The 11,846-nt window shown below is 41.8% G+C and overlaps 1 protein-coding gene across 8 annotated transcripts in view; it reads left to right on the top strand.

Moving 5' to 3' along the window:
• Tdrd12 (tudor domain containing 12) overlaps positions 1 to 11,846 on the top strand; it is an 81,793-nt gene that overhangs the window by 47,674 nt on the left and 22,273 nt on the right. For 6 of the 8 annotated variants that reach the window (XM_031386205.1, XM_031386209.1, XM_031386202.1 and 3 more), the window contains exons 12-16: positions 4,519 to 4,579; positions 4,913 to 5,020; positions 8,791 to 8,976; positions 10,610 to 10,766; positions 11,203 to 11,330. In XM_031386205.1, the coding sequence (XP_031242065.1) occupies positions 4,519 to 4,579; positions 4,913 to 5,020; positions 8,791 to 8,976; positions 10,610 to 10,766; positions 11,203 to 11,330 (640 nt within the window). The remainder of the gene's footprint in view (positions 1 to 4,518; positions 4,580 to 4,912; positions 5,021 to 8,790; positions 8,977 to 10,609; positions 10,767 to 11,202; positions 11,331 to 11,846) is intronic. The other 2 variants (XM_031386208.1, XM_031386207.1) reach the window with 2 other exon arrangements.

The following is an 11,846-nucleotide window of genomic DNA, read 5'->3' as shown; positions in this document are numbered from 1 at the left end:
CTTTAACAAGTTGACCAGGAGAGAAAGCACATTGCAATTGCAGCCTGATGGTGCAGCCAGGACTAAGTACTGGCTTGGAGTATTAGGAACAAGAAAGAAGGGTTGCTTACCTCCTACATCATGACTTCCAGTGCCGAGCTATTGGACTTCAACAAGTGTTGCTAGTTTCTTTATAGTAAGTCCTTTAAGATTATACATGAAATAGTTAAAAAGAGTTAAATTGTATCTTTTATTTTTGTTTTTTGTTTTTATAAACAACAGTAGGCTGACAAATTATTAGTACAGTTTGGTCACCATGAATTGAAGGATGTAGAGTATAAGAACAATCTCTAGACCCTGACTTCAGATAACAGATAGGCCTGGGAGCCATAAGTCACTGCTTCAGATCAGGGCATTTTCGCAGTACATCCAGAGCTTGAGAATCTTAGAGTTACAGTGTTTTGGAGACATTATGTTAAAGTTTTAGCCAAGAGGACAGACTTTGTGTATGATTCAGAGAAATGTGTTTTTAAGGAAAGGAACATTTATATTTGTTTCAGGTCCCTAAAATCAAATTAAACATTTCCAAATGCTTAATAAAACAAAACACAAAAAGTGCATTCTGTAGATTTCCTTTCTTTGGAAGCTGTTGTGTCAGTTGTGACTTGAGCACAGTTCTAGACATGAGGTGCTTGTACTCGTCACCTCCTGCATCCTTCCGCGCACCTTCACACAGGAAATGAGACTCAAGTTTTCTTACTCTGTCTCCACTTAGATTTAAAATATTTGTTGTTCTTCTTGAGGCCCCAGTTTACTATCTTCCATTAAAATAACTCATGGTATAAAAGAATGTTAATTCGTGGTATTCCTTGCTCAGTTTTGTTGGCAGTTTTCCTAGAACCTAAGGTACAGTTAAAAAGAACAGAAAACTGTCTATCTTTTGTTCCTTCTAAGTTCAAGAATAATGAAGTGTTCCTTTTGTTAGGAAACAAAGTTTCCATGTGATGTTTACATTGAGCTCATTTTATACGTGCTAGCTGAAGTCTGAACGTTGGTGTTGACATTGGAAAGTGCAGCCAGTCAGGCAGAAGTGCTGGGTGTGGCTGAGCGCCTCATGATGAGTTAACCGACTGCATTCATTTTGGTGTTGATTCATGTAAATAAAGTAGGAAAAATTATTCACCTTTTCTCCCCAGATAAACAGTGATGCTCGAGTATGGTTATTTCTTTTAAAGAGTATACCTCCAAATATTTTTGACAAGTTATGTCATTTTCTGCATTTGTCATTTATGCTACTGCCTTTTATAAAGAACTAGTGTATCCTTAAAATAGCACAAAAATGTTTTAAAATTTATAATGGCAAAACAAACCTGTGACTGACTGACTTAATGTCTTCAGATCTAAAAGCTATAAAAAATGTTGATATTTCAGTATTTCACTTACTCCCAAGAAAAAATGCTCTCAGTCTTTTGTAGAAGGGAGGAGAACTTTTGCATACATTTTTACTCTTTAAAGACACTTATACTATCATAATAACAATTATGTATTTCTTTATTTTTTTGTAATTTTACACAAAACAGTTATTTTCTATTTTTACTCAGATAAATATTTGTGCATAAAATGTAAAAATAGTAAATGAGAAAAATAAAACTATTATACAATAAAAAAAGAAAAGAAAAGAGGAAGAACTAGGGCAACAGATACTTCCAGGAGAGACTACTCCTCTGTATAGAAGCCACAAACTCCCCCAAGGGATGCCAAACAACACAGCTGAGCTGCTCGCTGCATCAGGCTCTCGGAGCTTGAGATGATGTACAAGGTCTTCAAAGAATATATCCACAAGGGGCCAACCTTCATTAAGGGGATGCAGCAAGCAGCACTTTCATGACTTCTGCTTTAGTTCATGCCTGGGAGTACCTGGGATCAGCAGCACTGTCTGAAGGCTTCTGGAACCATGTGCACTGTTTTTGGTTAGAGTAGTGAAGAAAGACTAAAAGATGCCCTTTTCTCCAAGATTCCTGCCTTTGAGGGACCCAGACAGCCTTCTCTTCTGGAACCCAAGGCTCTTCATTTCCTGTTTGTCATGCTAATGGTACTGTTCAGCAGATGTGTTTCTTAGACCCATGCCCTTCACATAACTCCATCACCCAGTAGTAGTTCATCATACACATTGTGGACTGCATGCCACCATTCTTTTGGAGTGGGTGACAGAAGTCTGTGGGATCCATAGGCAGAGGAGAGGTCCATGCAGAACTGCTGTATGCCACTCACTACCCCTGGGGAGCAGGGACCAATAACCACTTACTTCAGCCAGGAAACCAACTACAGACATAATATAGATACTAACAAAATCCAACTTTTAAACCTGGTGAGTCGAATGGGGTCTCTTGTCTGAGCAGTAATGACTCAAGATAACCAAATTGCAAAAAGCTCATCCAGCATTGCTAACACTAGGAACCTGGATCACACTACAAAGCCTGCAGACAGCTCAGCAGGTTAGAGAATGTCCTTTCCAGATAGCTCAGCTGTCTCTTATTCTTCCAGGCAGCATTGCTGCTTTGAGGGTGTCTCTCAGCAATCCCTACAACTTAGATATGCTTGAGGAGGGGAGCCTCGTGTATCTGTCAATTTCAGGGGATTCCTGAAGCTTTGGGTTGTTTACTTTCTGAATTTAAGGAGTGTCCCTGAAAAATGGACTGTTTCCACTTCCCAGAGAACTCCCTTTGGTTTCATCTGCCTATACAAATTTTGTGTCCTGGAGCTTCCTTCCTGCGGTTTCAACTCCCCTATAACTGCCTGTGTCATCTGCTGTCCTCCAAGATGAAGGTTTTAGTCTGTGAGGAACTATAACATAGCAGACAGATCTCTTTAGGGATTTTTTAGGTGTTGACTTGGGAACCTACTCTGTTCCTCTGAGAGCCTCTGAAGATACCAAGAACTTTATGTTGGGCCTAAAGTATAGTTAAAGCCTCTTGCCAACTTCATCAGCCAACGTTGGATATATGTGAGGTGAGCTTCTACAGTTTTGTTGGTAGTGTCTCCCAGTAGCATTATTTTGAAAAAAGATTTTGACACTGAAATCAGATGTACTGGGGACTACTTTGATAATAGGTTAAGATATCTGGTATGGGTGTAGGAGAGTGGATGGCTTACCTTACTGTGAGTAAGAGACAGTGTGAGAGATCATATACCTGCATTGGTGTGCCTACAGCCAACAGGATAGTATTACCCACATTTAGGGTTCATCTACCCTCAGCTCAATGTGCTGATTGCATCATAATGCCTTCCAGGTTTGTGCTTTATTAATGCCCTAGGATTTTCTCAAACCAATCAAGTTGGAAATTAAGATGAACTACAATGTCATGTCCTTTTGTTTGTTTGTTTGTTTTTTGTTTTTTGTTTTTTGAGACAGGGTTTCTCTGTATAGCCCTGGCTGTCCTGGAACTCACTCTGTAGACCAGGCTGGCCTCTAACTCAGAAATCCGCCTGCCTCTGCCTCCCAAGTGCTGGGATTAAAGGTGTGCGCCACCACCGCCAGGCCGTCATGTCCTTTCTCATACATGTGACTTCCTTCAGCTTTCTTAAGGGTGCTAATTGTTTTAGGATGTATCATTGCTGCTCTTGATGCTGCATTTTTGTTCTTTTTGTCTTCCTGAGGCCAGAGGCTTTTCTCATTGCTGCACTCTAGGGCCTAGTGAGCCAACCAGGGTTCCTTGGTGTGTGGACTCCACTCTGCTGCAGCATGACTGAGTCTGAGCAACGTTCCTTTACACATTTCATTTACTCATCAGCTGAGAGAGAGAGGAATGTCTTGTAGCTTTTGCATTAAAAAAATCTGAGACAGGCAGTTTTGGTGCATGCCTTTAATCTTAGCACTCAGGAGGCAGAGGCAGAAGGATCTCTGTGAGTTTGAGACCAGCCTGGTCTACTTACCGAGTTCCAGGCCAGCCAGGGCTGGCTACATAGTGAAACCCATCCTCAAAACAAAACAAAACAAAACACCAAACAAACAAACAAAAACAACAGCCACAACAAAGTCTGTAGACATGAATAGGGTTTCAGGAAAGAATGTGGTTCACTGTGTGATCGCCACACTTCTCAGAAAATGGTGTGACTTCTCTGCTGCTCTCACCAGTCCTTATCCATATTGAGTAGTGAGTGGGTTTGGGTATAAAGAAAAAGCCCTTTCAAATTACTTCTTTTTTGCATTAGCAGTGGATAAGTCCTCATCTGATATTTTCTGACTATAAAATAAATCTGATAATTAGACCAGTGGTTTTGACTTTAGCTGGGCCCCCTTTTAAACACTGTGTAGGACATTGGTGATAGGGGTAGCAGCCCAGAAGCCAGCCCAGGTTTTGAATGGGATACAGGAAACTAGTGTAACCTCTATGGTCCTTGCATGGTAGTGAAGCCAGCAAGGCAGACCACAGTGTTTTCCTACTGTGTCTCCCATCACAGGGGAAGAGTTAAATAGGATTTCAGTGGGGAAATGTTAACTACTTACTTCTTCAAGTTGTCCTTCAAACTGCTTTCCAGATTACTGCAGTTTCTAAATCCTGATCCTTTGAGAGCTGATGAGATTTCTGACCTGCACCAGGTATTACAAACTCTAAAACTAGAAGATCAAACAAGAGAAGCTGGTAGTGTTATTAAGCCTCCTTTCTCCTTTAGACTCCCTTAGATGGGTTTTCCCCAAGTCATGGCTTTTGGAGAATTTAGAGAGCCACTTCTGTAGTGTCTGTGTATTATTAGGGGAACAAATGGTCTTTAATTTGGGTGGTTGTATATGTTTCCCAGAAAGCATGTATTCCTAGGTTTTTACACTGTGATCTACAAGAAAACACAGTTTTCTTCTTAGTAAAGCCCTAAATATTCTGCTGCCTACCAGAGGAAGACCTGGCTGCTGTTGTCTAATGTCTGTGTTGGTTAGTTGCAGAAGGTGAAGCTGGGCACACTGCAGCCTGGTGTGGTGCTCCGGAACAGGATCCAGCCCTGCCTTACCCTGGATAAATCACCTCTATCGGCAGACCTGAAGAAGGTGAACGTGTTCTTAAAGCCAGACTCCTGAGGAAATGCCAGCTTTTTCCAACACAGAGGGTTGCTTTTTTTTTGCTTTGTCTGTTCTGTTCTAAGAGTGATGGGGATGGAATGCAAGGCTTCACACATCCTGGGCATGCATTTATCACTGCACCATACCCTAGTCCCATAGGAGAATTTTAAATAAACACTTCTAAGGCTATATTGCATAGTTCTTGCTTCTGAAATTCTCTTGAAATTTTATGTGATTTATTTCTCATGTATTTGTAACTTCCCAGAAGATTAATTCTTTTATAGAAAAGCCCATTGTGCAACTGTTGGTCCTGTTTTGAAGTAAGTTTTTTTTCCTATTCCCTTTCCTTCCTTCCATCTTTCCTTTCTTTTTCTTTTTCTTTTTTTGTTTTGTTTTGACACAATTTCTTTGTGTAGCCCTGTTCTGGAACTCAGTCTACACCAGGCTGGCCTTGAACTCAGAACTGCTGGCCTCTGTGTCCTAAGTACTGAGACTAAAGTTGTGTGCCACCACCACCCAGCTTTTCTGAAGTAAAGTTTCAGATGGCTGTTGGAGGGAGGTTAGAACACATTTCTAAGACAGTTGTGATAGTTGTTTGTCTGCCCATCCTTTTAAAAATTCCATTATTAGTTATACATACTTGTCTTTCCTTTCTGATTTTAAAGAAAAGACTAAGATTGTTTTTGAATAATAGAAAGCCAAACCACAAGGATGAACAGAATGAGAGGAGGTCATGAGGTCTTAAGTAGGGAAGAGATTTTACAGGTGTAAGAAGGTAGTAAAGTCAACAGCCACAGTCTGCTTTTGATTGATTTTTGTTATTATTGTTGTTTTGAGTTTATTTCTTGAGACAAGGTTTCTCTGTGTATTCATGGCTGTCCTGGAACTCACTCTGTAGACCAGGCCGGCCTTGAACTCACAGAGATCATCCTCCAGCCTTTGCCTCCAAAATCCTGGGATTAGAAGCTTATTTTTTGTTTGTTTGTTTTTTTGTTTTTGTTTTCAAGTCGTCTTCTTGATTGTGCCCTACCAGTGTGTATTATTCTAAGTGAGAGAGAACTAGAGTCACTTTCTGGAGAGAGTTTCATACTGTTTAAAACTGTCCCAGTCAAAATACCTGCCAGCCACCCTGTCTTTCTGCAGTGTCATAATCTGTGATGACAAGATTTGCTCACCATCTGAGCTGCTTTTCAGGACAGTATCTCTCTTCAGTGTGAACAAACTGATGACTGTAGACATTCTGACGACAACCTTTCACCTAAAAAAGGAGAAACCAAACCAAACTCCATGCAGAGAGTAGAGACTGCTAGAAAGTAGGCATCACTGGGTGCAATTCTATGGGCCTGCACTGGAAGCAACTGAGGCTGAGACGTAGGATTCCTTGAGCTCAGGACTTTGGAATCAGCATGGGCAGCATAGACTTGATTTCTAACAAACTATTTCCAAAAATACAAGAAGATATTGCATCCTTTTAATAGCAACAAGGTTTTGTTTGTGTTTCTGCTTTTGGATTCAGGGACTCTTTCAGGTGGACTAGGATCTTGCATAATTGACCATAGTGACAAACACAAAGGGAGAGGAGGAACCCTTGCTTGCTGGCTGTGTCCTTAGCTATTCTCATGAATGGGAAGCTGTCACTCACTGGTATTCTCCAGGCCTTAAGAAAGCAAGCAGCTGTGCTGTGATCACATCTATCCAAGTCTACAAGAAGGGTGATGTTGAAGGCATCAAGGAGAGGGGTATTTTTCATAAAGGAATGCCCCATGAATATTACCACAGCAAACCACTCAGCATGCTGTTGGCAATGTTGTAAACAAGCATGGTTCATGTCAAAAGAATCAGTATGTGTCTTGATTGAACAAACATTCTAGAGAGCTGATTCACACGTGTACAGGAAAATGACGGGGAAAGGAAGCCAAAGATGAGTGCATCTGGGTTCATCTGGGGCTCCACCTGGTCCAGCCAGAGAAGTACTTTGTAAGAGCTAACAGAAGAGCTGAGCTGCTGGATCTGTTCCTGTGGATTTGTGGCATAATGTACAAGAAGAAAAGGACCGGACCTAGACTTTGAATAGGGTACTGATGTAGTTTATACCTGCAATCTCAGTACTTAAGAGATTAGAAGCAGGAAGAACAATTCACGGACATCGAAACCCTCTCAACACACACAGAGCTGAAGGACAGGAATGTTCAGAAACCAAAGAGAAGTTACAAAAGCATCTTTATAAACAGTAGTTGTGAGGTGCGGAGGTCAAGTGAATGAAGAGAACAGATATGGAAGAAGAAAGTCTTGGGTTTAACTTGAGGTCTGAAAAATCAGATTGCTAGAAAAAAGGAACAGGGCAGGAGGTTCTCTGAGGAGGTACAGCGAACATTTTGTGGACCCAAGTGACGTGAATTCCTATGTTGACAGTCCCCTAACTAGCACAAATGAAAAGACTTTGGATAAGCACATGGCTTTGACTCATCCGAACTCAGATACAGAGGTCATAAAAGTTGCTATGGAAGAAGTGATCCCACCAGAGTTTAGGTTTCAGTATGACCTCAGGCTTGTACTCAGCTGCTCTGAGATCCTTGGACTTGAGCATTTAGTCATTCCAGCCCTACAAGCAGGTCTATACTTGGGTTCTCAGTGAGCTGTGTGGGTAGAAATAGGTTTTAAGGTTTGTAAAATCTCAAGAAAATGTACTTCCTCTACCCCATGTCCAGAAACTACTAAAGTCTTTTCCACAAGACTGAATGAAGACTGTCAAGAATGAAGATCACATGAGCTGCAGGCAAAGGAGCAAGCTGCCACATGGCCCTTCAGCACAGCTAGAAGCTCAGAGCTTTGGGAAGGAGGGTAGCACAGAGAATTCAATACCTTTTAGGAAATTGTATTTTTGGCCTCAGACTTGATTTTAGTGATAGGTGAAGAGAATAGTATGCCAATAAAAGCATGTGTTTTTAAAAAGCTAAGGTAAGTAGTAAGGTGGCATGTGTCTATAATCCCAGCACCTGGGAAGCTGTGGCAAGAAGATCAAGAGTTTGGGCCTGGAGAGATGGCTCTACAGTCTAGAGCACTTGTTGCTCTTGCACAAGACCCTGTTTGGTTTTCAGCACCCACATGGTGGCTCAGAATTGTCCTATTCGAGTGGATCTCATGACCCTCTTCTGACATGAACATGGTGCACAAACAACACATGCAGCCAGAACACCCATTCATTTGAAAAAACAAGAGTCTAGCGCTAGCCTGGCAAGATCCTGTCTCAAAATCAAATGAGGAATAGTTTTACAAATGAGGCAGGTGGACTCACAGATTATTAAGGGACTAGAGACAAAACCTTTTTGCAGTATGCTTTAGTCATTTGTTTGGGGCTGACTACTCAGTAGACTTTTTTGGGGGGGGATTCAAGACAGGGTTTCTCTGTGTAGCCCTGGCTGTCCTGGAACTCACTCTGTAGACCAGGCTGGCCTCGAATTCAGAAATCTGCCTGCCTCTGCCTCCCAAGTGCTGGGATTAAAAGTTTGTGACACCATTGCCTGGCATCTCAGTAGACCTTTTAATAGGTTTAGAGAACCAATAGTTTTAAAATAGGGACTTAATATTTGGGAAGCATCCATGCAGACAGAACTCATGTTAGGTCTTGGGAGAGCACCAAAATAAGCCATGTGTGCGGGTGTCCTGGTGGTGACAGATGCATGGAGCTCCGAGATAGAAGGTTTCCTCTGTCATTCATGTCTTTCTCTTCTCCTCTCTCATCATCATCTTCTCTGTAGGCTCTTCAAAGAAACAAGTTCCCAGGACCCAGCCACACTGCATCTTACTCTTGGCCTCCTATTGCACGTGGCTGTGATGTGGTTGTCATTTCTCACTGTGGAAATGACCCCTTGTTGTACCTGCCACCGCTGCTTACGATTTTGCAGATGGGGGGCTGCTACAAGTCATTACCAAGTAGAAATGGAGTAAGTTGGAGATCATTTTGAAATGGATTAAATGTTTGTTTTCAAATGACACATCTGTATTTGTTTGGTAAAGAAAAGATTATATTACTCAAAATTTCCCAAACTGATAAAATAGAAGCTGAAATAGGCCTGGCTTGGTGGCACAGGCCTATTTTCCCAGTATTTGGGACACTGAGGCATAAGATTACAAGTTTGAAGCCAGACTAGGCTACATAGTGGATTTGAAGTTAGCCTCGGATACACATTAAGACTGTTTGAACAGACAAACCTAGACTATTAGAAAGCAGCCTTTGCTTTCTTAGTGTTATTTGTGTCACTAAGTCCCCGGTGACTCTTCCTATGGTCCATCCATGGGCCCCAGCTGGGCCTAGAGTCATGGCTTTTAGAGTTGAATATAGAGTCTGTAAAATGATGTTAGCATAATTCATATAATTGTCACTCCAGCTGGATGAGATGGTCAGGCCATGTCTTGTTACTGTGTCACATGAGAACATTGGTGCATGGGAAGCTATTGGCTTAACTGACCAGTGGTGAGTATGTGATGAGAAGTTCAGTTTCTGTTGTAATTCTCCATGCTATGATCAATAGCACACCACGATGTTTAATCTTTCCCCATTGATGCAAAAGGAGGGAAATGGGACATAAGGACAAACTGGTGGTAGGTAGTGCCTCACTGGGTTTTAGATATCTAGAGAACAGTTGTTATAAAACCTCTGTCCCAGAACATGGCACAAAAGATGCAGTACAGAAGGTCTCACCATGCACCATAAAGCATGTGTGGCAAGGATGCGTGCTCAGAGTTTAAAAGCACACTGGGTTTTGTGTTTTTGTTGTTTTTCCTAATCCTGCCATGCAGTATGATGATTTATCTTTGGAATTTACACTGGTTATATATTGACGTCAATGGATACATTTATACCCCTGAATTAGGTTAGCAAGTAGCTGAGCCCAGCTGATAGTGGAAGTGCCATTTTGTGTTGAGACAGAGCCCCTTTTAGGGCTGTGACATCTAGCCCTTACTCCTGTATCTCCTCTGTTTTCTCCTTGCCTCCATGGGCAGCCTGCTTTCAGGCCTGTGGAGAAGTTAGCACTTGGCTGGATCCTAGAAAAGGAGAAGACTAGCTCATACTGGCTCATCTCAGTATGAAACAAACATATAAGTATTGGCAGGCAGGCCACCTGGGGAGTCTGTGGGCTGATGGAGAGCTGAGTTCAGAAGACAGTCTCCTAGGGAAGAGGCAATGGCTTGTTCAAGCTGTTCATCCTAGAGCTTAGGAACAGGAAATGGAACCAAACTTTTAGGTTCTTAGTTTCTTGCTGATGTATTAGCTGTGCAACCTTGAGGAGCAACTTCACCTCTGTTCTGTTCCTCAGATTGTGGAATGAAGAATAATTGGCCCTACCCCGTAAGAGTATGTTAAGGTTTAAAAGACTTAGGGAGTGCTTTAGCTCAGCTTAAAAACTAGTTCAGTGTTTCTAAACCCACTCTAGTGAAATGATATCTTTGCTCATCTGTATGATGACAATAGCTAAAGACTTATTCTGTGCCAGGAGATGGTCTGGATGTTTCACATATACTATGTTTGATTCCTAACAACTGTCCAAAATCATTTGAATCTGTTTGTCTTTGCAGCCTCTTGCAGTCATCGTGTGTCCTGGGTGGAAAAAGGCTCAGTTTATTTTTGAGTTATTGGGAGACTATAGCATGTCCTCCAGGCCTCTTCATCCTGTGTTATTAACAATTGGACTTCACAAAGATGAAGCCAAAAATATGAAGCTTCCAAGGGGGTGTAAGCATTCTTTCCAAGCTGTTTGGTTTTCTTTGCAGAAGTCAGTGAGCTTGCCTAAGTAGCTGGGACCTCAGTTGCTAACCATTGGCCTTGACTTGACTTCCTAGTTACCAATGGGTATCAGTGGTGAAGGTTTGGTCTTGATTCAAATTTCTGAGGAAACTGCATGATTTCATTCAGTTGTCATATGCTACCAAACATCCACTGCCAGATGCTGAGCACAGGGCTCAGGAATCTGCCTTTTAGGCAAGCAGAGCCCTGGCAGCTGGGGGTGTGGTCAGATATTGCTGGCTCAGACAGGGTGGACAGGAGCTTGCTTGCCTTGCTCACCCAGTAGAAAATGGCTCCTGAGAAGGAAGTGGAATCATGGTGAAGAACGTATTGGAGAAACCTGTAGAAAGCCTAAAAGATGTTCATTGTGTTTTTTGAAATGTAGGTGATGTGATTGTCACTACGCCGCACAGCCTTTTGAGACTTCTCATGTACCGAAGCTTGTTATTTCTTAGACTCTGCCACCTGGTTCTGGATGAAGTGCACGTACTGTTCTTTGAAGCTAATGAGCAAGTGAGTATGGACACACTGGGTGTCCACTGCTATTCATTATAACAGTGTGAATGTTTCTGAAATGTGTCAGCTCTTCACTGATTTAAAATTTAAACTTTGTAGTTAATAGTGCTGTACTATTCTGTATTATTGTTACTGCTTGTAACAGCTTATTTTAAACCTGTGCCTTGTACAAGGTAGGGAAATGCTCCCCTGCTGAGCCATATCCTCTGAGTTTTTTGAAGCATTTTTTTTAAGGAAATTATTTTTTTTAAAGATGTATTTATTATATGTGAGTACATTGTAGCTATCTTCAGACACTCCAGAAGAGGGCGTCAGATCTCATTACAGATGGTTGTGAGCCACCATGTGGTTGCTAGGAATTGAACTCAGGACCTTCTGAAGAGCAGTCAGTACTCTTAACCTGTGTGCCATCTCTCCAGCCCCTGAAGCATTTGTTAGAAGCTGACAAGCTAACCAAGAGCAGTATTTGTGGGAGTGATAGTAGCCCCAGGTAAGGCTCAGGCTTTGTCTTAT

The sequence above is a fragment of the Mastomys coucha genome, unplaced genomic scaffold (genome assembly GCF_008632895.1).
Source record: "Mastomys coucha isolate ucsf_1 unplaced genomic scaffold, UCSF_Mcou_1 pScaffold21, whole genome shotgun sequence".
In the NCBI taxonomy this organism is placed as follows: domain Eukaryota; kingdom Metazoa; phylum Chordata; class Mammalia; order Rodentia; family Muridae; genus Mastomys; species Mastomys coucha.
The sequence above is the reverse complement of the archived record's forward strand: the minus strand, read 5'-3'. Positions and strand labels throughout refer to the sequence as shown.